This window comes from Corvus hawaiiensis, chromosome 11, assembly GCF_020740725.1.
Source record: "Corvus hawaiiensis isolate bCorHaw1 chromosome 11, bCorHaw1.pri.cur, whole genome shotgun sequence".
NCBI classification, from domain to species: Eukaryota; Metazoa; Chordata; class Aves; order Passeriformes; family Corvidae; genus Corvus; species Corvus hawaiiensis.
The window spans coordinates 14,662,271-14,688,344 of NC_063223.1; the positions used below are offsets into that span (position 1 = coordinate 14,662,271).

At 50.7% G+C, this 26,074-nt stretch overlaps 2 protein-coding genes and 1 long non-coding RNA gene across 4 annotated transcripts; 2 read left to right on the forward strand and 1 right to left on the reverse strand.

The window, feature by feature from the left end:
- The first annotated feature begins 329 nt into the window (after positions 1-329).
- Positions 330-4,065, forward strand: LOC125331851. Its single transcript, XR_007206241.1, has 4 exons — positions 330-397; positions 2,441-2,581; positions 3,519-3,667; positions 3,922-4,065. It is a non-coding gene; the product is annotated as an uncharacterized LOC125331851 (long non-coding RNA).
- A 2,872-nt stretch (positions 4,066-6,937) lies between these two features.
- On the reverse strand, positions 6,938-23,436 carry GATA2 (GATA binding protein 2). Of its 2 annotated transcripts, none has more exons than XM_048316014.1 (6): positions 23,349-23,436; positions 15,810-16,297; positions 14,499-15,098; positions 11,675-11,820; positions 8,584-8,709; positions 6,938-7,745 (listed from the first exon to the last, which is right to left on the reverse strand). In XM_048316014.1, exons 2-6 carry the CDS (start codon positions 16,036-16,038, stop codon positions 7,446-7,448), a joined length of 1,401 nt encoding a protein of 466 aa, XP_048171971.1. In that variant the 5' UTR covers positions 16,039-16,297; positions 23,349-23,436; the 3' UTR covers positions 6,938-7,445. The 2 variants fall into 2 exon arrangements, with proteins under 2 accessions (XP_048171971.1, XP_048171970.1); XM_048316013.1 differs by lacking the exon at positions 23,349-23,436 and adding an exon at positions 16,840-17,071.
- LOC125331704 (collagen alpha-1(I) chain-like) lies at positions 16,867-25,072 on the forward strand. Its single transcript, XM_048316010.1, has 4 exons — positions 16,867-17,263; positions 22,189-22,305; positions 23,139-24,289; positions 24,989-25,072. The coding sequence occupies exons 1-3, from the start codon at positions 16,867-16,869 to the stop codon at positions 24,143-24,145; spliced, it is 1,521 nt and encodes a 506-aa protein (XP_048171967.1). The 3' UTR covers positions 24,146-24,289; positions 24,989-25,072.
- The last annotated feature ends 1,002 nt before the right edge of the window (positions 25,073-26,074 follow it).

The window sequence follows — 26,074 nt, forward strand, 5'->3', positions numbered from 1 at the left end:
CTTTTCTGTTTTTCCTTCCAACCTTTGTCTCCTTCTCCATCCCATCCCCAGTCTTCTTAAAAATAACCCTCTCAACTGCCCTTCTTCTGTTCTGTATGGACACAAACACCATCTCCTTTCTTAAAGCAGCCAACATGACCGCAAGAGAAGCAAAAGTTCCCCCCAGCCGCTCCCTCCTGCCAAGCTCCCGGTGTCTGCTCGGTACACGCTGTGTCTGCTGGGCTGGGGCAGGACTGCAAAGCACCGGGCCTTGGGTCTTGGCCTCCATCGGATGAACAATTTCCCGTTGAAGGTTACTCACTTCCTGTTTTCCGTATTTAGACAATCTGGGCCTATTGGGAGCTTTGATTTGTTCTAAACTTCAGCTGTTTTAAACGTTAAGTCGCAGGAGACTGAGGTAAGGGGGAGGAGGGGGAAAGGCATGGAGACAAATTAAGGCTATTTAATACCCGGACTGTGTTCTCTCCGCAGTGTTCCAGTGACCATTAGAGCATGTGAAAGGAAGGTCAGGGGCTGACAGCATGGGAGATGGCGAAAGGGCTGCTTCACAATGGGCCGGGGCTGGAGGCGCTGCGTGCGGCTCTGTGTGTGCGTGGGGCTCTCCGTGAGTGCGCGCGGTCAGCGCTTGGAATCAGCCGGGGGATGCACTCCAGTGACTAATGTCTCCAGTGTGTCATTTGTGCCACAAACAGCTCTATGGAGGTGGTAACAGCCATGCAGCAGCTCCACAGAAAAGGCAGGGAGGAGTCTCTAACCTAGAGAGTGTTGTGCCCTTTCCCTGTGCCTATCAGTGCACACCACATGCTGACATTTGTCAGAACTTGCCCTGAAGTTTGCTAGGCTAGAGCAAGTTGACACTTGTATGTAGCTGATAGGGCAGGTTATGTCTTCTTCATGCCTGCTTTGCATGGGTAAACTGAGGCATGGAGCGCTGTAATTCTGCTTTTTATCAGAAAGTGAGTGTGTGAGGGAATGGGGTGAGTCCTGGCACCAGTCAGGCAGTGGTCTGCCTCCAGAGATGTGCTTTTTCATCGAGAACATCTTTCATGTGCCAGTGGGAGTAATGCTTGGAAAGAGAAAAATAGTGTGCAGTCCAGAGTGCCTGTGGGCTCAAAGGTTACGTGAAGGATTTTGGTCTGTTCCTTTTTGTTCATCTAGTTCTTTCTATAATTAACTCTCCAAATTGGGTGGTTTTACTTTCAAATTTTTCAAGGATCTACAAAAAAGAAAAGAATAAGAAAATAATGGATGGGCTGAATTAAAGCAGGAGATGGTAAATTGATCTGAATTTTACAGCAAAATCCAGTAGGGATTGCCTTGAAATCACCCTGGCAGTATAACCTGCCACCTGAATGCCAATGTGGGCAAGTGGGAGTGAATTAAAGAACCAGAGATAAAACATCACAACCAAAATAGACAATAAAATGTCCCAGGTAAAGAAATCTGCCATGTACTCTCTGCATGACAGAGAACAGGCAGGACCTGAATCAAGAGCCAAAGGAAAATAAAAGCACTGGGGAAGACTCTGGTGAAGCACTGAAGTGTTTAGAAGAAACAAGGGTCCATGTTCACACTCTGGCATTGATAGGCCCAACTCCAAATGATTTACACAGGCTCTTGACCCTCCTGAGCCAGAGTCAACTTTCCCCCAGATAACTCCCTGCAGCCCAGAGTGCAGAACCACAGAGAGAGGCGCGTGCAGGATACAGGCAGGTGGCTGGTTTCTGCCTGGCACTGCTGCACAGGCTAGGTTAACATTATACTTCCCTGATTCAGGTTTTTATAGACCAAACAGTAGCAGTTCCCTCCCTCTGTGGTATGTTGAAGCCTTTTTCTGAAGGAGGGATTAGTTCTCTATTGTCTTTCTGCCTGCTGGATGTTTTCTCTGCTGTATCTCTCACCCTGCGACCGCATTTTGTTGAGATGCACTTTTGGTGCTCAGAAATGCAACTTAGTTCTTACTGCAAATGCAGGGCAGTTCTGCAGTGTCTCCCATAAGTTCCCTCTGATGGGAGTCCTCGACCTCCCAGCAGCACGTTGGTGCAATGTGAGCCCTGGATTTAGGACAGGCTCTGGATCTGACATAGACACATCAGACTGAACCACCAGGATTGACTGCAAAGCCGGCACCATGGAGAATTGCACCCAAAGCTGTTCCGGCAAATGGTGTCTCTGAATTGGCACCAGTCGGCTGCCCTGATGCTGAGGTTTGATCTGTTAGACCCAGAGCAGCCTGGTTTGCACTCATATCACCATGCTTAAAGAACAGTCACTTAATCTCACTTAGAAATGTTTACTTGCAAGGACCAGATGGCCCAGGGAGTTGGACTAAACAAAGCATTTTACTTCTAGGTCATGCATTCTAATCCAGTCCAGGTTGGTGATAAATGAACATACTCACCTGATAGCCACTCTTGGCTTCATTTTGGTTGTTTTTCAGGCTAATTTCCAAGGGGAGATGCCACTCCACAAAATCTCCCTCTCTGCCCTGCCACAGTTGGTACTGATTTGACTGTCTCTGTGGAGAAGCCAAGGATCAAATGCTCCATGGCGCCAGACTGTTTTCTTTTGCAGCCTGCAGGTAAGGGGAAGTTGTCCTGTGTCTGGATGTGTCACGCCTGCTCTGAGGATGGGCAGGAATTCAGTTTGTAAATCTGCCACTCCAACTCCCTCCACCAATGTGAAATTAATTTTTAAAAACCTGGGAAAATGCTTAATTGCAGTTGACATATAGGCACTCTCTGCTATGAACTTTACATGCAATCACAGATAACAGCATCAAAATTAATGCCTGCTTCCCACTTGTCCTGCTATAAGCAATAAACGTTTGGCAAGTCAGTAAATAACAAAATTCTCATGTGGCCATCTACAGGTCACCAGGATACTTAAGAAGTTTGCGTTAATTATACCATGTTTGCCATCAAAGAGGGGATATTAACCCTTTTGAGCTGTTGCAGGAAAGCACTGGAGTCATTTGAAAGTAAGTAAATGATGTCTTGTCACTAAAAGTGCAACATTTGCAAAATAATAATAATAAAAAGGGATGTTTGAAGCAAAAACCTCACTAAACATCATGGAAAATATAGTACCTTTTCAGCTTTCCTTTTATTTATTTTGTATTTTGACATCAAACACTCCCTGTAACCTAATCTTCTTGGCTTTTGATGTGGCCGTGGAGACATGACAATTAAGCACGGCTTAAAACAATAATCCCAACAACAGGAACCAAAGGCAAGTAATGTCAGGGTTCCCCCCTCACAAAAAGCCTGTCCCCCAGTGTTTGGTGGTAGTGAAAGGACTATAAATCCCAGTTTGTTGCCTCGATATCTGTTCTGTGCTTACACTTTACGTTGAACTTTACACACTTGCTCCATTTCCATTCCCTGCTGTTTGTTTTTCTTCTGCTATGCAAAATGTCTGGAGACAAACACGATACACACATTGCAGAGAGATGGTTTGATCTTTCTCAGATTAGTGCCACCTGACAAACACGGGATTATTTATTATCTGTGTTGCAGGAACTGCTGAAGCCCCCTCTCAGAGAGGCACGCTCCTCCAGGCGCAGGGGGATGCAGCACCCCTCCCGACAGCCTGATGGATCGTGGCCCCAGTTCTGTCAGCAGATCCCACCAAACCAGCAAAATACCGGCAGAGAGGCAGCCCCCAGGTAAGCCACCATCACAACCTGAATGGGATGTGTGCTGTGCAACCAAAGCTAACAGCTTGATTATTCTATGTTTTAAAGAGATGTCGCTAGTTCTGCTTTCTCAGATATTCAAAGATGGAGGGAGAGAGCTGAGATTAGTTATAACCCTGTTTTAAACCTGTCTGAAAAAGAACATGTTTCTTTTTAAATGAAGCTTGCATGGTATGCTATAAACTGCCTCTTTTTTTTTTTTTTTAATGGGTGTTTGCACTAAGCCTTGCTGAACAAGTTGGAGAGATGATTAACTCGTCTGAAATGATGCGGGAAGGCCTCGTCCCAGTTGTGTGTTCTTCCTTCAGCACATCGAGAGCTGCCGCGACTCTGTGGTATTCACAAGCAGGGCTTGCAACCAGGGCTGGGCAGGAGGCTGCAGGGGGAAAGAGGCACTGCTAGAAAGGGCTGGAATTTACACACACACACACTGAAAAAGGAACTCAGGTTATTTTTTCCTTAATGAGTAAAGAGTTATCCCCAAGCTGGTTTCCACAGAAGTGAGACACATCTCCCAGAGGGTCAAAGGAGGAAACCCAAAGTTCATTAGCAATTTTCTTGAAAATATTGTTGCAGCAGCAGCAGTGCCCACCCCTGCGTGTGGCAGGGTGACTTTGCTTCACTTTGTAAGGCCCCAAGGAGCTCCCTGTGTGGGTGAGACTCGACTGTGTGATGAAAGCAGCTGCAAAATTTTTGGTCATGGGAAGATCTGTTTGGTAAGAGCTTTTCTCCATCCTCACATGCCAGCCCATGTGCACACACCCTGCACCCACGGCTGCAGCCCTTGTTCCCAGGGCAGCACTGAGCAGCTCCAGGCTGGCCATCCCCCCTTGCTCCCTTCACGCCACTGATAATGACAAATGGCAAGAAACAGGTTTCCAGTTTGAGAGTGCTCCTTTGGAGAACTGTCTCTGGCCTAATACAGGTCCTGCCTTGAAACCCATTAAGCAGCTGGCCACTTTTCTGCGTTTACAGTGCTTTTAAAATGTGTTTTTAATGTAAAAGTGTTTCTCCAAACACTTTAAGAGAAACAGCACAAAAAAAAACTCAAGAGAAACCACAGTTCATCATCTACAATGCGCCTGCTGCCTCAAATTTTAAACTAGCTTAGAAACTTTAGCGCACTTAACTGCATGACCTCGTCACCCCAAAACACTGGAGAATGAGCTTTTGTACCTGTGCTTCTAATACTAAATCATTCTTTAACTACCTTTTTTTGTCCTACCCTGTTAGGTTTTTGAAATATCAATAAGTGTTCTGCATAAAGTATTAGCTAATAATTCTACTGGCAACAATGACAATAATTTTTCCTCTCTCCCTACTAAAAGCAGCTTTTATGACATGAAGCAGAGCACAGGTAGTTTCACAAAAAAGGTATTTTATTATTCTTAGCAATATTCACCTTGAAGGAATATGAGGAAAGCATACACTTTTTACAGACAATATATAAACATGTTGTACATAATTAACAATAACTTAGTTCACTAATCCAAAAATAAGCAAAATAAAAATTAAAATAAAAACAGAAAATACTGAAGAATTTTATGCTGATACAAGTACAAAATAATTTAAATTTCAACTGCTGTTGTCTATGCTGCAGTGACTGACAATATATTGCACTTTGTCAACTGTATCAGTAATCCCTGTCTTTCACCCACATCCCTTCCCCTCTGCCCAAATCCTACAGAAATTTGAGTTGGGTACAAATAATGTACAACTGTACCATTGTAAAAGGTAAAAAGTAAAAAGGACCTAATTTTTTACCTCAGTAGATTAAAAATTCATATGATTTCTCCAAACCAATTTAGTTTCCCATATATTTCCACTTCTTTACAAAGTGCACCTATATGCCTACGCAGACCAAAAAAAAAGGAGGAAAGCAGGATTTTCATGGCTGCTTGGTTCTTAATTATAAAATACTAGAATTACAGGTTTAAAAAAAATTTACATACATCCATTTTTTGTTTCATTCTGTTTTTTTCTTTAAAGCAGGACTTTTGCAGTAAAGATACAATTTGGCTTGATCCAAAAAAAAAAAAAAAAAAAAAAAAGAAAAACCCAACAACAAAATAGTTAAAATTTAGAAAAATAAAATAAAAAGCTTGTCACAGAGTTAAGCTTACGTGGTTTACATTATCAAACCCCTCTGTTCATTGGGGCATTTTCATCAGAAGTATAGCTAAATATGTACACTGTATGTTATACTGGAGCTTGTGTTCACGAGAGGCATCAGATCATAACAATCAATAGAATACACTTCACATTGGCAATAGCTTTGTTTTCGGTCATTTACGTACAATACGGTTTAATAATGGGAGATTTAAATTTATTTTTTTCTTCTTTTTTTTTTTCCATATAAAATCCGCTACGGAAAACAGACGTTCCCCTTAGAACGATGCTTTCCCCTCATCAGCTGTCGCTGTGTCTGGGATTTGACGGATGTGTGAAGCTCAAACTGATTGTCTCTCTTTTTCCCCTCTCCAGTGATCTCAACCTCATTTCTGCCCTTCCTCCCTGTGAAGTCCACCGGGGCCTGGATGCCTGAGACAGCACGCGCTGGCTGCGTGTGGACATGGTGGCCACACTGCCCAAAGTTTACCCAAGCAGCTAATCTGCATTTTTAAGCGACAGCTGCCAACACAACAAAATGCTTCAACCTCTGAAGTCTGGGAGCAGGATGGTTTTTGTGCCCCGTGATGGTTTTGGCTGTGCTAGAACTTAGCTGCGACACAGTTTTGGTAAATGCCTGTATCTCACCCCTTGCTAGTGCAGGATTGCCTTCCCCAAAGTTTTCCCCAACAGTTTGTCTGACCTAGGTTGTCTGGTTTGAGGAACAATAGGGTAGTTGGGAGAGGGGCTCTTTTTTAAAATAAATCTTTCATGTTAGGGAGAAGAATGAAGGAATTGTGTCAAAATAATCACCATCTTGGGCATATTAAAATCCCATATTACGGCTACATTTTTGCTTTGTTCCTCGCCCTCACAATCTTTTCCCCCTTGCTAGTAACTTTGGTATGGAAGATAGATGGAGCTAATCCAAGAGGGCTGTCGAGTACATTTCCCCTCTCCTCCTTTCCTCCTTGTTTTGAAGGCAGCTTTTCTTACAGGGTAGCCATTGCAAATGACAGCACAAAAACATGCAATCAGAGGGGCTGAGGCTTTTTGTGGAAAACAAAATAAATATGACTTTGTGTCTGATTTTAAAAATTACAGTTTAATAAAGAAGTCCTTTTCTTTCTTTTTTGTTTTCTTTTTTTTTTTCTTTCTTTTTTTTTCGGGGGCTTTTTTTCTTCTTTTTTTTTTTCCCATCCCAAACAAAGTCCGCAATAGAAATCCAGCATGTCTGGCTTCCAGTGAGCCAATTCCATCCTGGGAGGCTGCTTATATCTCTTTACAATATTCACAGTAATAACAAAGAGAGAAAAGAAAGGAAAGCCAGTTCCAAGCCTTCTCCTTCAGCTTCTGCCATCTTTTGCTTCCTGCTGGACCATTAAGTATCAAACAGGTGAGTTCTTTTTCCTTATACCTGAGGGGGCAAAGTGCATTACAGGCACCACTACACATTTCTGCAGAAGACCCATCACTTGCAAAGTTTTAGTCCAGCATTAAGAGTTAAACCACATGGGAGCAAAGGTCTCCTTTTGCCATCCCTACATTCTCCTCTTGGCAGAACATTGTCTTACTTGGTGTCATCTTAGGCAAAGTCCCATGTTCTTAATATCTGGGTGGGTCTCTTGGTCATCAGGTTTTATCCCATGGCTGTAACCATGCTGGATGGGTGTGGGTGTCCAAATGAGATGCTGGAAGATGGGTGGATGGGGGTAGGTGTTGGTAGGATGTGTCCAGAGTGGCTGAAAGGGGGCAAATGCCCCATGGGTGCCATGTGACTGGCAAGGGCAGCAGCGCTGAAGGGAGACGACTTCTCCTGCATGCACTTGGACAGTTCCTCAAAACACTCAGAGCCTTTCTTGCTTTTCTTTGATTTGTTGGACATTTTCCTATTCCTGGTCTGAATTCCTTCCTTTTTCATGGTCAGAGGCCTGTTCACCTGCAAGAAATGAGAAAATCAGGCTCATGCAGACAAAATGACCTTATTGTGCAAAAATGAAAATATTTGGACAGCCCCCATGTGTTTTTCCTGGATGGAGACCTTTTTCTGGCCAAAAAAAATGGTGTTTCTCTGTGCAGAACTTGTTTATATTGATTTGTTTAATAAAACCATACACAAAAAAAACCCCTAGACATGAAAAACAAATTGAACTGAATTTGGCAGCTGATGACTCTCTTTCCCGTAGGCTTACCCTCAGTCCTCATTCATTTCCTAACAGAAGATCAAACTAGGAGGCACATGCTGACCCAAATTCAGTCCTAAGACATGAGCAATCGTATATCAGTAACCTCTGTTACTTACAGTGTAAATAACGTTCCAACGTATCAAGTGTTCCTGCTTAGGATTAATTTCTTTAAAAAAAAGTAAAATAATACAACAAAGCCTTAGATATAATTACTTTTTTACAAGTCAAAATGAAGATAGCCCATCAGGATTAATTTTTGCACAGAGCCCATTCCGAATGGCCTCCGATTCTGGAGGGAAACGGCACATAAAACCCACTTAGTTAAAACCAAGTGTGGCAGCTCTATTTTGCCTGGTTTGCCCAAGCGTTAGAAGCCAAGCTAATACATTGTAATGTCACTGAACTTAGCATCACTATGCTGACAAAGAACGGCTGTCACTTCCCAGGGGAACCTTAGAGACGGGGGGTGGGGGGAAGGAATAAAACAACAACCAAACCCCTGAAACCAATAAAAGCCTAGTGTACACCATGCAGTTAAGACATCAATCCAGGCTAGGCAAGCAGCGACACATGAGATGAGTAAATACTCACATTGTGCAATTTATAGTAGAGTCCACAGGCATTACAAACTGGGTCCCCGTTTGCATTACGTCGCCATAAGGTCGTGGTGGTTGTCTGACAGTTGGCACAACAAGTCCCTGCCCTCCTGGCCGCTGACTAACCAAAAGAAAAAGAAAATTAAAATGTATCACCAGGCGGAGGGAGAGCACGAGAAAGGTCAAATTGGACTCAATATCTAGTTTGGGGAGAACTAGTTACTAAGATTTTACAGAGCATCAGGGCTGGAGGAAAGCTGCTGTCAGTTTTACGTCTTATGGCCGTTACATTTTTGTTTAAATTTAAATATTCTCCTATGCAAACTGCAGTTTCAAGCCCCATGGCACTCTGTGTGCAAGGGAAGTAAGGAGAGAAACAATGAATCTCCGATTCCACAAACAAAAATTTTAGAGGGCGGAAAAATATTCTTGACTTTTTCAAATTTTCCCTTTGCAGGATTCTAGAATGCATCATGAAAAAGCATTTGCCTTTTTTCTTTTTCCGATTTAGTCTGTGCCAATGTTGGGACTGTGCTTGAAAACAGGCAATCATTAAGAATGTGATTTTTACCCCTACTCTGGCCCTTGAAAGATGGACACAAAAGAAAATTAACCACATTACTTAGCTGGGTGCAGTATTTATCAGAGCCATCACTGAAAATTCAGTTTGCATTTACAAGTGAAAGGGAGAAAACAAAACTGGCTCCAACTTTCTTTAAATATTTAGCAAACCAAATTTCATGCCTTGCAGCAATGATTCCGCTGACGCTGACCCGTCTGCCGCCTCTGTCCCTACTTAGTTCCTTAGCTGACAAGCCCTCAAACAACTGTCTTAAAATTAAACAAAACCACCAAAAATCCACCACCCTTTCCTAAAACTATTGTTCTGCTGAAACCAAGGTGAGGGGAAAGAAAAAATGCCCAAACATTCACCCACATCCCAAAACAAGAACAGGAAAAGTAGAACAGCAGGCGGCTGTGATTCCTGGATGGGCCCTTGTCTAGCAGACCCCACGATAAAGCGTCCTTTGTGCATGGACAGTGACGTATAAAGTGTTATGGACAGCCTAACTGCACCCCGTATTTTGGGAAATTATTTTGTATTAGAAACCTTCAGCCCTGCCTCTAGAAGTGGTCAAAATACCAAGTCCATTTTGTACTACTGAATTAATGCTGAGGAGCTCAGTATTTTCTTAAATTGGAGTTTACTTCCTAGAGCGTATCAATCGTGGTTGTTCCCCAGGGGCCTTGATCCCTGGATATTTCTGCAATTAGCCATGGAGAGCCGTGGGGTGAAGCAGCAGCAAAGCTCACTGCAAATCTCCGTGAGCACAGAGCCAGTCCCGGGGCAGCGGGATTCCCAGAGAACTCCGTGCGCTCCCTGCTCGCCGGCCCCGGTGGGGAGCTGGCGCCACTGGACACAGCCCGGCCCGCTCACCAAAAAGGAGCACAGGGTTCTGTTCTCACTTGCTCCTGATTTACACCATGGCCCTCTGTAACTTTCCCAAAGCTGATGGACGGCTCAGCAGCTTTAGGCAAGAATCAGGCCCTCAGAGACTCATATATTTCAGTGCCTTACACGCCTGTGAGAACAGGCCAAAGGCAGAAAGAGGGGGTACCCCCTACTGCAAATGCACTCATGCAACCCAAACACAATTAATGCCAGACGTCCAAACACTGACATTATTAATACGATCACTTTGCTGTTGCATGGCAGATGAACAAATTCCCAAAGATGGCCATCTCCTCTCCCCCGCAAACAAGCAAACTACAGTGGAAAAAGGGGCAATAAACAAAGCTGTAAATCAATTAAAACAAAACAAAACATTTAAACAACTACACTAAAAGAAAACCTCTCCAGTGCCCCCCAAACTTTGCACAGTGAGCTAAGTATAACAGTCTCCCAACACACTGGACGGTGGAGACCTATGTTTGCATATTTGAGATGGCTAACTGATACTCAACTATGCTGCTTAACTCTATGGCCTGTCCCATTCAGTCTGGAAAGCACTTGAGCCTGAGAGACGATAATGTTACACTGTTGTCTTAACATTTTTCTATATGTCAGTCACTTTAGAAGGCAAGTCATTAAGAAGCTTGCATAGCTGAAATTCTGACTCACGACAGAAATCTTCTGTATCCCATCCCAGTGTTAGAACAGTAATGCCAATTTTCTGCTCTCTAAACCTCATTGAAACTTGCCCACGAATAGCTAGGAGACTTAGGCACCATAAATCACAAAGCTCCAAAAAATATATTTATTATTCTTAGCATTTTACGCATTATTTGTGGAGTAGAGTGTATTAGAAATTTCAAAACAGCAAGCATGACTGGCAAGGCTTGCCTATAGAAACTCTCTAAAGCTTTTAGAGTCAGGAAACAGATACACAAAGTTTCCTTATCTTTAACGTACAGATATCCGGATAGGAAACTACTACCAGGAGCTTAGAAAGGACTTTTTTTTTAAAATCAGTCAAATGAAAATACAAAGTATAGGTGACTCCATGGAAAAATAATAGGATTTTTTTTTAACAGTAGGGGATTGTCTGGGGAGGGAACCAATATTAATATTGCCAGAGAATATAAGAGTGAAAATTACTTCATGGCTTTTATACAAATAATTTTTAAGTAGGGAGCAGTAGCTTTGACTCATCTGATTTGTTTTGCTTTTCTGGAGCTGGAACTTTTTTTTAGTACACGGTGGAGGACATTCATGCTCATAACCCTTTCGCTCCCAGTGTGTGCCCAAACCGTCCCAAGAGGCCAAATAAATGAGGAATTAAATTAAAAGCTGTCATCTGAGGATAAACGGGGAGACAGACACACGATATCCCGCATGCACTGTGAGTGGCAGGGAGGCTGGGGACGCAGGCAGGCTCGGTGGTCTGAGCCGGGATGGGGCGGAGGGGTGGAGGGGGAGATGTGCCCCGAGGCACGGCAGTGACCTCGCCGTGACTGACCCCCGTGTACAGTACAGCTCGGCTCCACGCAGGGGCTGAGCAGAGATGAGGCACGATTGACTTGTGCCTGTGTGTGGTCCTTTTGCCTTATTTATCCCCAAACCCAGGAGAAATAGAGACACCTACCAGCCTTCGCTTGGGTTTAATGAGAGGTCGGTTTTGACCGTTCATTTTGTGGTAGAGCCCGCAGGCGTTACACAGGTAATGCCCGGTGCCGTCTCTTCTCCAGAGAGGGGTAGCAGTGGCTCCGCAGTTCACACACTCTCTGCCTTCTAAATGGAAACACGAAGAAACCGGATTTCTTTCTTTAAAAACAAATTCACAAAGTCTTTTTGCATTATCCTTTAGGCATTTTTCAGGAGTCAAAACAGTGTGTTAATTCTGTTAATTAAGCACAATCAGACAGCAGTGACATCTACAGCACATGCAGCAAGGAGCTCAGTGTTTCGAGAACTCCCAGGCTCCAGTGAGTATTTTATGTCATGATCAGGAACAGGCAGTGCTCTCTGCAAGGTGAGAAAGAGTGACACTCGTACTGTGTCAGATGGAAGTTATGGTTTCAGCAAGGAGAACTCCCTCAGTCTGCACTGGGCACCACTCCCCTCCTGTATCTATTGCACTCCGGTGGTGAAATCCTGTGTTCCCCTGCCACAAAAACACCCGTGCACGTGCACACAAGCACACACACCTGCAAAAACACAACACGTTGAAAGAGCGAGTCAGAGGTTTTCTAGAATTAAATCTAAGCAAAAAGACCTCCAATTTTGCACTTTCCTTTTTGTTGCAAATGCTACAGGATGAGAAAGCAGAGCCAAGCAGACTGGGAATGGATACAGAATACCAGAGACTCAGTTATGATTTTTGTTCTAAAGGCAGAAAAACGCTGTTAATGCTGTTCATTGAGAAAGTTCAGTTTCACTGGGTATTACTGTAAAAAACAGCCTTATGAGTGCTTTTCTGTTTCTGTGATTTTTCAACAATCCAGTTTGGATTTGGTAGAGAGCAGTTTACCTTCATTATTAGTGTTAGTAGTACAATGTGATAAACATGGCATTGTAGAATGGCTGTATTAAATAAAACACAACATGTAACTCCTAGATATCTGTTTCTCCATCAGAAAGCTTCCTGCTAAAAGTTCATTTGCCTTGGATGGTTTGAGGGCAGGTCTGCTTAATATAGAAATCTCTCTTAATACAGTTTATGCAAATCCTACAGTATTTAACTGGAAAGGAAATTCTTTTTGCTAATAACTGAAGCAGGCCATGTTGAGTTCAGCGGGGCTTGTGTCTGCTTTAATCTAGGGAATGGGTAGCTTTTAAACAACACAGTCTAGAGTGAAAAATGAGGGGAGCTCTGCAGCGCTGCATTTGTAGCTTTTGTCCCTCCTAGGGCAGGAAGCTGCAGGAGTCGTCCTGTCGTGAGTCTTAGTTTTCCTACAAAAACACTCAGTGGTCACGAACTTTCCCCAGTTCCTTGCACTGGGAGCTCCCTTACAGAGGGGGGAAAAAAAGAAGCAACTGTAAAACAAAACAAAAAAGGTCCTTGCTTCCCCCTTCTAAAAATCATCAGCAGCTACAGGATAAAAATTTTTTTAAAAGCTACTCAGGATGCCTCTATCTTTAGAGACCTGGATCTTGAATCATTTTCCAAACTCAGGAGGTTTGGGCTACCAATTGCCTGTAGTTTCTCTTCCATGCACTACCAAAAACTACATACGTGTACATACGTGCAACTGCCTGGAAATAATGGCAGAGAAAGAGTGTATTTTTTCCCCTCCGAGGAATCATTTGAAACAGTACTGATGAGCTTGTAAAATAACTGGTATTTTTGTTGCAAAACTCATAAGAGATCACATTTCTAAATTATTGTCTACTTAAATAAAAACATGTAGTGTATTCATAAGCAAATATGTTCAATAGAATACATATGCAAATGCCTATAGAGCCATTTGTTTTTAAAGAGCTGTCTAAATTCAGCCCCAATATATTGCAGTTCATTTCCTTCCACTGGTGAGAATGTTAAACCAAGAAGGTCAGTAGAATTATAGAAATTGTCATAATTTGTGTCTAGCTGTATAACTACTGCGATTTCAAAGTGGGGTCAAAACTTGGTTCATCGCCTAATTTGCGGATTTAGGACTGCACTTTTAGAAGAAATGCAAGAAAGGGTTGTGAACACGGAAAGGTCTGCAGACAATCGTTTGGAAGCAGAGATATGTCTGATTCAGGGTAAAAAAAGCGGGGGGGAGGGGGGAGGAAGTATCTTCTGGTTAAAGTTAGGCCGCAGTAAGTTAGCAATGACTGGACACCTTAGTCTTTTGCACTGGTATGTAAACTATATTTGAACTTTTGCTCTTGTAAAATGCGAAGGGAAGAAGGCCCTCTGCGATCTGAAGGGGACCGACCAGGGAAGTTTCGCTTTCATCTTGCACTGCGGCCTTGGGTGTTGTTAATGGAGAGACGTGGAAATTATGGAGGGAGAAATACCTATCGCTGGGAAGTCCCCACGTGTCATCCATGGGGGTTTGCCTGACTTGAGGGAGCAGGGTCGAGCCTGAGCCCCTCGGGAGGCCGAGGCCTCCTTTTCTCCGAGGAAAAGGGTTTGGGTTTCTTTCTCCATAGAAATCCCTCTTTGTACAACGTGGTCTGCTGGCTCAGACTGCCCTGGTCCCGTGCCCCGCGGCCCTTTCAGCGCCCCGGGACCAGTGCCTGGGTGCATTGGCACCCACAGGAGCCTGGTCCGAGCTCCATCTCCTAGTTTTAAAAACCCAGAAAAGCAGAACCAAGCAGTCACCTGTCCTTCTGTCCCGAACAGGGCCAACACAAGCACGCAACCTCGCAGCAGCCCACACCCTCACCCCAACAGCCGGCGCAGCCACCCGCACGCAGCCCCGGGAGCGCGGCCCTTCCAGCCGGGACACGCTGGGGAAGCCACGGGGTGCGACACTTACCCGAACAGGACCTGGCCTTGCTCCGCGGCTTGGGGGTGAAGCTGGACGCGGGGCCCCCCAGAAAGCTGCCCGGGTGGAAGAGGCTGCTGCTGTAGTCGTGGGCTGCTGGCACGTAGGAGGGGTAGGTGGGGATGGGGTGGTGGGTGGAGGGCTGGGCCCCCATGCTGGTGAGGCTGCTTCTGAGCGGGCTGGCGCTCTCCATCTTCATCCCCTCCGACAGCGACACTTGGTACTTGATGCTGTCTTTGTCCTCCTGCCGAGCCCCGGCAGAGGAAGAAGGGGAGGCGGCGCTGGTGGAGTTGGGGTCTGGGGACACTTCCTTGGGAGGGGTCGGGGGGAACCCGAAGAGGTGGGAGCCGGAGTGCGAGGCCGGGGTGAGCGAAGACACGGAGGCGGTGCTGGAGGTGCTACTGCCCGGGTACACCGAGATGGCTCCAGGCGCTCCGGCCGCCGAGGGGTGCAGGGGTGTCTTGGTGAAGGGGCTGACGGTCCAGGGGTTGTGGTGATGGGCAGACAGTGCCGCCTTGCTGCTGTCCAGCCAAGGGATCCCGGGGCTGTGGATAAGATGAGGCCGGCACATTTGACTCCCGGTCAGGCGGGCTGTAGAAACACAAGAGCGTTTGGGATCAGCGTGGGGCGGCTCAGCCCGGAGCGCCTCGGGGAAGACCCCAGCTCCCCGTGGCTGGGGCAGCTCCTCGGTCTGCGGGCGGCCGGAGGGCAGGCGGCCGCGGGAGAGACTTCACAACCCGGGGAAGAGCAGCCAGGCTGGTGCAGCAGCCCCTTCGCCCTGTCCCATCCGAGGGAGATACCAGCCAGCCCGGCAAGAAGGAGCAAGGGGAGCAGGGGGGGGACTCAGGCATCCCCTTTCCTCCCACCCCATTCCTGGGAATAAGCAGCAAACCCCTTTTTGCTCTGTCTTTCTGAGCTACCGTAACGCTCTCTCTTCGGCTGCTAAAAACATCCCCAAATAAAATCCATCGCCGGTTTGAATCGGTTTGTATCGGTTTGTATTTTGCATCCGGGAAGTAGCCGTGTCTGAGAAGTTTCAGCCTGTGCGCACACTATTTCCCCTTCCTCTCTCACCTCCCCCCTTTCTTTCCCTCCCCTCCGCTATCCCTAAGATATCCCTAGGGTTAAAATTCACCCGTGCCTGCCTTTCTATCCTGTTTTCGATCTCCTTTTCCCTGGCTCCGACACACCGAAGCGGCCCCGAGTGAAACTTCTCACCCCCGCGCAGGACACCCGCGGCCCGTACGGCGGGGCCCGGAGCGCTGCCGAGACGGCGGGGAAGGGGCCGGGGTGCTGATTTACCGTGTGCCTGGCTGTAGGAGACCCTGGCCCGGGCGTGGGCGGAATTGGCGTAGTAAGGGTTGCCCTGGGAGTCCAGGTGGTTGAAGAAGACGTCGACTTCATCCGGAGGTAGGAGCTGCGCTGGTTCCATGTAGTTGTGAGCTAGCCCGGGGTGGTGGCTCTCGGGGTGCTGCCCGTTGAGCACGGCGTGGTGGGCCATCCAGCGAGGCTGATCCGTGGCCACCTCCATGGCCTTGGGCCTGCCGTCCCACCCACCCCCAGGCCAGGAGCGAGCTGCGCTCGGTGGGGGCGGGGGGTGCTGCTCGGAGGGTCGCTTTTGGCGCTGCCTGGTGGGTTTTAAGAGATTAGGGTGGCTTTTCTTAGAAAGAACACCGCCGGGTGACTGGAGCGCGCCCTCTGAGGCGCGGGGGAGGACCCCCGAAGTCAGCGTGTCCCTCTGTCAACAGGCGGGTAGCGTAGGCAGGTCCGAGGAAGCGCCAGGGCAGCACCTGTAGGGAGAGACGGGAGGGTTTAGCAGCTCGGCAGCCCTGGGTGCGCTGCTCGCCGGGCCGGCTCCCGGCCGGCTTCTTTTCCCAGAGGTACATGGATGGGGAGGGGGAAGCAGAGCCCCTCCTCCCTTCCAAAAATATCCTCTCCCCAAAAGTCCTTGTCTTGCTCCCTCCCTGCTCATTGCCCCACAAAATAAACAGAGATCCCATTTCAAACTCTTAACCAAAAACAAAAAGGAAAAAAGGAGAAAAAAAAAAGAAAAAGGAAAAAAAGGGAAAAGCTTCCTTCCCCCCCCCCCCTCGCTAGAAACGTCAATAGGAGTTTTTCCAGCTGGCTTCAAAAGCGGGGTGAAAAAGGAAGAACGGCAGAACTAATATAGCGTAGTTCTAGCAAGAACTCCAACTGACACAAAAGGAAAAGGAGGGGGAGAAATAGGGAGGGGGGAGAGAAGGAGAAGAGCGGAGAAAAGGGTGTTTAGAGAAAGCAGCGAGTGCGCCCTGGCAGTGGCGCGGCGACCCCCCCCCCCGCGCCCCACACTTACCCGGCGCGGGAGGCTGGGTGGCGATGGATGCCGGCGTGGAGGATTCGAGTGCCGCAAAGAGGGGGAGAACGGAGGGGGAATTTAAAAAGCGAAGAGGGAGAGGAGGGGGGAAAGGCAGAGCGAGCGCCGGAGGAGCAGAGGAGGTTGGCTGGAGGGTGTTACTCAGATGGCAAAGCCGCTGCTCTGGCCGGCTCGGTCCCATCCCCGCGCATCCTATATGAGCGCTGGCGCCAGCTGGCCGCGGCGCCGCAGACGGGCCGGGGCGCGCAGGGCCGGCGGCCGGGCCAGCCAATCCCGCCGCCCCACACCGCCCCCAACCGCACCCCCGGCCCCAAACGGAGCCGGCCCGGGGGGGGGGGGAGCGCGGCAGACCCCCTCCTCCGCCCCCCTTCCCCCGCTCGCAGCATCCTCGCCCTGCAGCGCCGTGGGGGCTTTCCCCGCCCGGGCGCTGCACGCCCCTGCGGGGCGGGGACGGCAAAATAGAGGGGGTCCCGCCGGGGAGTGCGGGGATGCGGAGTGGGGAGAGGGGGGGCCGGGGGGGTCGAGCGAAGATGGAATGCGAGAAGGGCTCGGCGATGGGGCCGACTCCGCCGGGTGCTGCCCCGCCGCCGGGCCGCGACTTCCAGCGCCGCCGCCGGGATGCCCGGGGCTGGAAATCGGCACCGGGGAGATAAATATGCTAAAATCCCTTAAATCAGGCACAGCAGAGCGCAGCCGGGAGCGGGACAAACCTCAGCGTGGTCACGTTAGTTTGAAATAACCGTCTGGATCAGGAAAAAATAATTAAAAACAAATAATTGCGAGGCTCTGCGCCGACCCCGGAGACCGACGGGACGAGCAGGGCCCGGGCAGCGGGGCCGGGCCGGGCCGGCTGCGGGGCAGGGATGGACCATGCCTGCTCCCCGGCCCTCAGGGTTTGGGTCGGACCCGGGCTGAGCTTGGCTGGCAACCGTGGGCCCGGATAGCCAAGCCGAGCCGAGCCGGGCCGGGCTGGGGCACAAGGACGCTGGGAGGGGATACAGCCTTCGCGGTGGGTCTGCCACATCTCTAACACGGTTTTTTTTCCATTCTCACACTTTTTTCTTAAAATAATTAATAACGAAAACCAAACATCACTGTTTTAATATTTGCAATTACTCATGTGCTTTGGGGCGGGGAGCGGAGGTGCATCCCGAATCAACAGGCGTTTTCGGCGGAGTTTGTGGTGAAGTTCAGCGGCAGCAGCCGGGGCGCGGGTCTGGCTCCGCCGCCCCCGAAGGTGCGGATAACCCGGTCCGCTTTGGGGGCGGAAAATAATAATGATGAGAAAGGCACGACTCCCCAGAACGCCGCCGGGCTCTGCTGCAGGTCCCGTTTCCCAGGCGCTCCTCTCCCGTTCCTCAGCCGCTGCTTTCGGGGGAAAAGGGAAGCGCTGATCGCAATCCTTCAACCCTCCTAGCTGGGCGCGGGGCGAGGACGCTGTCCCTGCCCGGGGATCGCGGCGGAGAGCAGCCCCTCCGCTCGCCGGACAGCGGCCGCGGCTCCAGCCCGACGGCGCGGCCGGGGCAGGGGGAACGGGAGCGGTCGGGGCCGTGCGGGCTGCGCCGGGCCCCACCGGGGGGCTGCGGGCGGGGGGAGCGGGGCGGCCCCGAGGATGCTGCTGCTGCTGCTGCCCCCGGAGCCGCCCCCGCGGCGGGCAGCGCTGGGGGTTGGGAGCCGGAGCCGGCCTCCCCCGGCCCGACCGCCCCAGTCACTACGACGCCGGGACTCTGACGTCACCCGACACTGCCAAATTCGCCAGGAAATGAACTTTTCTTTTTTTTTTAATAATAACAATAATAATAATAATAATGACGGTAATAATAATAAAACTCCCTTTCCTCGCTGCGGAGCACGTCTGGCCGGAGCGACCTCTCTTACTATTCCCCCACCACCACTCGTTCCCCTATAACCTTCCCCCAGAGGACCCTCAGCGCAGCCCCCCGGGGGGACCCACAGCGCAGCCCGGCGGGGCGGTGGAGCGGGGGCTGTAGTGGGGCGGCTAAAGGTTGGGACAGGGGGAGGCGATTATGCTCCCCCCGTCCGCATCCTCTCCTCTGACGCCGCCTGCACCCAAAGCCCGGGCGTCCCGCTCCTCCCGGCCCCCTGACCTCGGGGCTGCGCGGTGGCGCCGGGACCGCGGCGCCCCTCGCCCCCTCCTGCCGCTGCGGGGGGGTCGCAAGCGGTGGGGCCGGGCAGCAGCTCCTCCGGTGGCTGCCGGGCGCGGAAGGGGCGGTGGAGCCGGCTTCTCCCGGGACGGGCTGGTTGGCCCGGGCAGGCCGGGGACAGGCGCTGGGCCGGGCTTGGTGGGAGAGGGGCCGGGGTTCGGGAGGGAAAATGCCCCCCGCGCTGCGGAGCGTGCCCGGGAGCTTTAGTCCGGTGGTGCCCGGGAGGAAAGGGAAACAAAGCAAAAAAAATTTTAAAATTATTTTTAAAAGGGAAAGTTAAAAGGCAGAGAGAAAACCAAGCGGGCTTTCCAAAAATCCGGCTTTTCCTTCCGAAGCGATTTTCTTTCTACATGCACCAAAATCACCCAAGTATCACCCGAAAATGGATTTTTTGATGTTTTTAAAGAATGGTGAGTATAAAATAAACTCGAGCCATTGCAGATAGATCCCCTCGGCGCCTCGTTCTACCCACCGCCGGAGGCTGCCGGGGCTGGGGTGCGCTGTGCCCGGGGAGTCCCGGCCGCTGGAAAAGGGCGGCGGTCAGCCGGGATCACCCGGGCCTCGCCGGCTCCCGTTCCCGACCGCCAGCGAAATCCAGCTCCTCGCTACACGCTTATTAATTAATATGGATGTTTTAATTACTGCCCTCCTGCCATCAGCACGGGGACGCGATTTTTGGGTATTTTGGGGGGGGGAAGCGGGGTGGGCTGTTTGTTTTAGGCAGGTGATAAAATCGCAGTTAACGAGCTGATAATTCGTTCGTGTTTGTTTTAAAAGACAAATTGTAAAGATTAATCAGGCGGTTTGATTTATGGCGAGGCAGACCCCGGCGCTGCCCGGCCAGGGCTCCCTGAAGCCCCCGTCTCGGGTTACCCGAGGCCCGGCAGGCGAAGCAAAACAAAAGGGGCGAGCGGGCGGCGGCTGTGGCTCCGGCCGTGCCGCCTCGGGACCGGCCCCCCGGCGCCCGCCCCACCTCCGGGCCGGGAGTCCGGCTGCCAACTCCCCGCCGCCGGGTGCCGGCTGCGGCCGGCGCCTCTCCTCGCACCCACCTCTCGCCTTCTGCAACCCCTCCCATTAAAACCCTTTGTAAAATAAATGACCCCTCCAGCAGGGATGAAGGATTTTTGCTGAGAGACCGGTTGAGCTGGGAGATTTCCTAGCCGGCCGGCTCGCAGTATGTTGGTTTATTTTGTTCTATTTTATAATTGTATTTAATTTAATTTTTTTTAAATTCCCGACGTGTCCCGTCCCCGCTGCCTGATTCTGGCGCACCGGCTGCCGGCTCCGGTCTCGGCCGCTGAACGCCCCGGCGGCACGGCTGAGGTTTTTAATTGAATTAATTCACCCACCGGGAGCAGCAGCGAACCGCGCTGGCTGCTGGAGGTGAGCGGCTTAGCTCCGCTCCGCAGCCCGCCGCTCACACGGCTGGTTAAGCAGCTCTTCCCTCAATTTTCTGCCAAGCCTCCCGGGAGAGGGTCCGCCGGGCCCCACTGCTTCACCCCGCGGCTGCCAACCCCCATTTACCTTCTTTCCCCGGGCACTAAGGGCTCCGTTTTATTAACTTTATTTTGTTATTGCTGTTGGAATTTATTTTTCTCTTTTAATAAGGGAGCTTCCCCAGATCTGGAAGCACAACTGGTTATTTTGATTTGATTGACAAGTGATGTCATATCGTTAAGGGAGGGGGGAGACGACAACATGTTTTAGCAACAGTTAGTAGTGCCATGTGATGGAGTTGACACCTATTCTTGGGCAGAGGCGAAGGCAGAAAACAAATAAGCCGGCGCCGCACACGGAGCATTTATTTACATGTCCGGAGAGGGGATTCTTCCTCTTTTTCCCCCCCTTCATTCTGAGTGTTTGGATCGGGGAAAAATTGTACCTGAGGAGAACGGGGGTGGGACCCGCAGACCCCAGGGCACGTTCCTCCAGACACCCCTTCCCGGGGTTCCCCCGGCGGCCCCCTGAGGGCCACTTTCTCCCGGTGAACGGAGACCTGGGGGTCGAGACCTCCCGTGCGGCATTGCCCCGCTGCCTCCCCGAGGTGCAACCCACAGCCGCACGCAGGGAGGGCAGGAAAACTCCGTGAAAAGGGAAGAAGAGGGAGAGAAGTGCTCAGTGCTCAGCCCCGCACGGGGCCGCGGCGCTCCCGGTGCCGGCGGGCGATGTGCGAGCCCCGGGGCGGGCCGGGGAAGGAGGCTGCTCGCCGGCGGGGAGGGGGCTGGGAGGGCCTGCTGTGGGCGTCCCGCCCCGGCCCCCCGCCCCGCCGCAGGCTGGGGAGCGGCCGGCTCTGCCAGCGGCTCCCGCCCGCCCGCAGGTAGGAGCCCCGGACAGCCGGTCCCCGCGAGCAGCCCCCCCGCCCGCCTCGGGTATATTTCGGGATTTTTTAGGAAGGGAAAGCTCTTGCTTTCTGCCTTTTAAAATTTTTTTTTCCCGATGTTTTTGTCCCTCTGGTCTTGTCTCCGTTTTGCTTTTCTTCTCCCCCGGCCCCCCCGTCTTGCGTTACTAGGATGTATTAATGGCTCCTGATAGGGTTATAAAGTGACACAGTTACTTCGTAACCACAAGACCTTTACTTAAACTGCATTAAGGAAAAACAAAATGAAGAGAAAAAAAAAAGCGCGACAGATACGTCTAGGGGAATAAATCACGGAAATTTTAATTATTTTGCTTGTTTTTGTAAATACGCTATCCCCCATCCCGCAGAGGATTTCTGTGGGGTATGTCCCCCACCGTGGGAACCCTCGGTCCCAGTCTCGCTCCCGACACGCTCCCGCACACGCCTTCACCTGCGCTTTGTCCGCAATTTGCCTGGTGCCCACCGCCCCCGCAGCCCCCCGGCTCGCTCGGCTGCAAAATAAAGGGGAGGAAAAGCCTCAAGCAGACCCCAGCCTGCCCACAAAACCGCCTTTTGTGCAAGTTCCCGAAGAGAAATGCGTGCGTGGGGAAGGGGGGGGGTTGCACACGCACAGCTTTGTCCAGAAAAAGGTATAATTCTCTTTTTCAGGCGCTGCCAGGAAATATTTCGTTTGCAGGATCTCTCTTTAATTTTACGTATATATAGATTTTTTTTTTCTTTCTTTCTTTCAAGGTTATTTCGGGAGCTGCGTTGCAAGAGGGAGGAACGAGGCCGATCCCTCAGGTTTGATTTGTTTCTCCTCAGGCAAAACTTTGCTGGGGAGGGACCGACCTGGCACGGTGAACGGGACTCGACTCACGCCCGGCAACGGCAGTGCCCACGGCCGCCTGCCCCTGCGAGCCACGGGGCTGGCTGAGCCAGGCCGGAGCTTAGACTTCCGAGGAAAAAATAATTGCGTTTAATAAAGATGCTCCATGCTCCGGGGATGAACAATTCCAGCGACCGAAACTCGCACCCTCTTAGTGAAATCGCTTTTCTTATTGAAATCGCATCAATCCAGGCAGGCTTCGCTCCTGGACGCTTCTCCTTTTTTTTTTTTTTTTTTTTTCCCTCGTCTTCCAGCCTGAGCACCCCAAAGCAAAAGGAGGATAAAGAGGGGAACTTTGCACATACAAAAACAGAAAAAAAAAAAAAAGGCGAGGGGGTGAAAGAGCCGGCGGAGAGGAGCGGCCGTGTCCCCGATGTGCCTGGGTAATTTTAAATCATGCAAAGCCCCGTAAAGCTGCCGCACGGGACTGGGACGGGAGGACTCCCCGGCAGGCAGGTGCAGAGAGAGCGGGGCCGGGCCCTGCCGGCTTTCGGGGCAGAACAAACCCTCGCATCTTTTTTTTTTTTTTCTTTTTTTTTTCTTTTTTCTTTTTTTTTTTTTTTTTTTTTTTTTAATGCCCAAATCTGCCAACAAAGGGAGAGAGGAGATAGGATGTAGCTGCGGGGAGGGGACACAGGGCTCTCTGCACACCCTGTCTCCGGGAAATCTCTGCCTGGCCGCCCTGGGTGAAATGCAACTTTCCAAAATGGAGATTTAAATAATCACCCCGGTGACAATGGGAAAGAAAAAAAAAAAAAAAGTCAAAACAACCAATCTCAGATCCAGCCACGGCCCGGCGGCCCCGCTCCCCGCGGGGTGCGGTCCGGGGAGAGCCCCGCCGCCGGGCAGAGCCGGGGGAGCCCCGCGGTGCCCCCGGGCCGGTGAGCGCTGCACCGGGCTCAGCCCGGCCGGCTGGGAGGAGGCAGCCCGAGGGGTCCGGCCCTACCGGGGACATTTTTTCGTTCTTTACAACCCTGCCAGATTTGTCCCTGGGGAAAACTGCCCCGAGCGAAGCGCTCCCTCAGCGGGATCCGCACCTCGGTGCCGGCAGGGCCGCCCCCGGGCCGCGCAGAGCCGCGCTGCCGCGGCCCCTTACCTTGCCTCTCGCCTGTCCTCGTTTTCCTTTCAGTTCTCCGCACGGTGCATGGGAAGCGTCAGTTCTGCTCCTCGCGGGGCCGCTCCGCGGGCTGGGGAGGGGTCCGGCCGCCGGAGCCTCCCCTCCTGCCCGCGCCGGGAGCGGCGGCTCTGCCGCGGGCGGAGGGTGCGCGCAGTCCGGCGGAGGGGCTGCCGCCGTGCGCGCTGCTGAAAACTGGCAGCAGTTTCGAGCTGAGCCCTTTTTTTTTTCCTCCCTTCCCTCCTTCCCCCCTTCCCTTCCTCCCTCCTCCCTCCCTCTCCTTTCCTCTCTCCCTTCTTTCCCTCCCCTTCTCTCTCTCACTCTCCTGCATTCACGGATGGCACAGCGAGCCACTGTGTATTTATGTACATAATAAGGCAGCTCGTCCCCTCCACTTCATTTGCATCATTACAATATCTGTACAAGCACATCACATTGTCTGTTGCTTGCACCTTTTGTTACGGTTGCTGTCACAGTCTACGCGACTTGACTTTCATATTTTAAATGAATTGATATTATACCAACAACACGCACTCACATCCCAGGCGCTGGGAAACCGGGCTCCGGCGCGGCGGGCGCCGCAGCCCCAGCCTCTCCCGAGCCGCTCGCTTCTTCCTCGGATCCCAAGGAAGGTGGGCTGGGGGGAGCCGCTTCGTAGGACCAATTATTCCTATAAATTACTCCTATTCGTATTAATTTTGTTTCCACTCTCTAGTGAAGGGAATGCTTTGGGGGTCTTGGATTTTTTTTTTCCATTGACCAGCCTGGCTTTTGTATAACCTCGTGTTTCTTCTCACACCTCTCCCTTCCAAATTGAGCCTTTCGGGCAATGCACCTGCACGTCAGTGAGGCAGCGGAGAAGCTGGAAGAGGCACAAGCAGATTATTACGCGGCGAGTCGTTGTTATAGCTAGGAAAGAGACGGTAAAATACGTATTTCGTAGAGCACTAAGAAATCCAGTCAGAACGAATGTTTTCGGAAATGTTTGCGCGCCCCAGCCCTGGCTTGGCAGTCCTCACCTGCTGGGTATTTTCCTGCCGGTGCGTGTGTGTGCGGGGCTGGGGGCTTCCCTCGCCGAGCGCCCACTGCCTGCATGGGGTGACGGGCGCCGGGGCCGCGGGGGCCGCGTCCAGGCGGCTCGGGGAGCGCGATGTGATTCTCCAGAGGGGGGGACAGGCGGGACCCCCGCCCGAGGCTGCAGGAAAACCATATTAATGCAGAGACAAAGGCCGGACCGTCCAGCGGGGGCCCTGCGGGAGGTGGGGGAACGAAATGCGGTTCGGGAAGGGAAGGAAAAAAGTTTCGCGGGAGAGGAATTATCATCATAATGGAGGTAAAAATGTGAGCAGGGAAAAGAGGGGGGGGATCCTATTCTGCTGGCATTTTCTGTCTGTCTTTGTGATATGGTTCGGGGGAAAAAGGGTCCTTGATATGCGGCAGATAATTCTTATCAGCCCCACGCAGCCCATTTCCAAAGCAAGTGTTTTAATTACTCCTCCTGTATTACCCTTCATCCTCTGAGAGAAGATACATCACCAGATTTATGCAGGGGAAAAGTACAAAAGAATGTGGTATTAAAATATATACATGTATATATCCCCTCTTTTTTCCCTTGTGCCCAGGAAGAGGGAGAGGCTGTCGGCAGCCGCGTCCTGGGATCGCCCTGCACGGAACGACTCCAAAACGAGGAACTGTCGCTCAGGCGGAAAAACTACGGGAAAAGTGGGGTTTGAATGCTACAGATTTTTCCCCAAGCGGGGACAGAGGGGGGTGTGCGAGCCGGGGGCTCAGGCGGCCGAGACCGGAGCGCTGCCCACCCGAGGCTCACTGCGCTGTGCCTCCTCTCGAGCCGCGCTGTCCCGGGACAGCGGGGTCACCCCTCCACGTGCCACCAGAGACATTGGGGGTCGGAGGGGCAGGGAGCTGGGATTTTCCCCTCATGCCCGCTGGAAGAGAAGGATGTTTTTCTTTCCTGTTAAGCTTTCGTACTAAAGATGTCATCTGAAAGTCTGGGAGGAAGGGGGAACCGTGCTCTGCTCTCTTCCACGGTAACAACCATATTCTGCATATTGAAAAATATGATAGACAGTGGGGAAAGCTTTCCTCCCTCACAAAAAAAAAAAAAAAAAAAAAAAAAAAAAAACAAAAAAAAAAACCAAAAAAACCCCCAACCTTTTCAATATTGATTCAACAAAAAAAGAGGGAGAAAATTTAAAAAGAGAAGAAGCAGCACCAGCAGCAAGGAGAATATAGGCTCAGCAGCTCTCCAGGTTCGCTTCCTTATTATTACTATCCAGGGGTAATTTTTCATCTCTGCTAGCTAATCTTTGTTCCTTGTGAAGATAATGAATAGCCCAATCCTTATCTCCTGGGCTCCTGGAGGCTGCTGGAGAATGGGGTTGAACAGGGTTGAAAATTGGTTCCAAAGTGCTGCTGAATAAATGGTGTTCCTTATCTCTCGCTTCCAGATTATCGGAACCCTTTCAAAACTCACACAACAAATACAGCCACCGCATCTAATGCATCATTTACCAGAGCAGATCTCCGCGTTTGATCGGCAGATAGGCAAAATCTATGTATTCCTTGCTTTACTTAGTATGCATGGATGCGGGGCTGCTGTGCACGAGGGGTGCCCCCGGCCGCGCCTGGGACACCCCCGGGGCTCTTCGCACACGCGGGTCTTTGCTGTGGATTCCGTGGAGTGACAA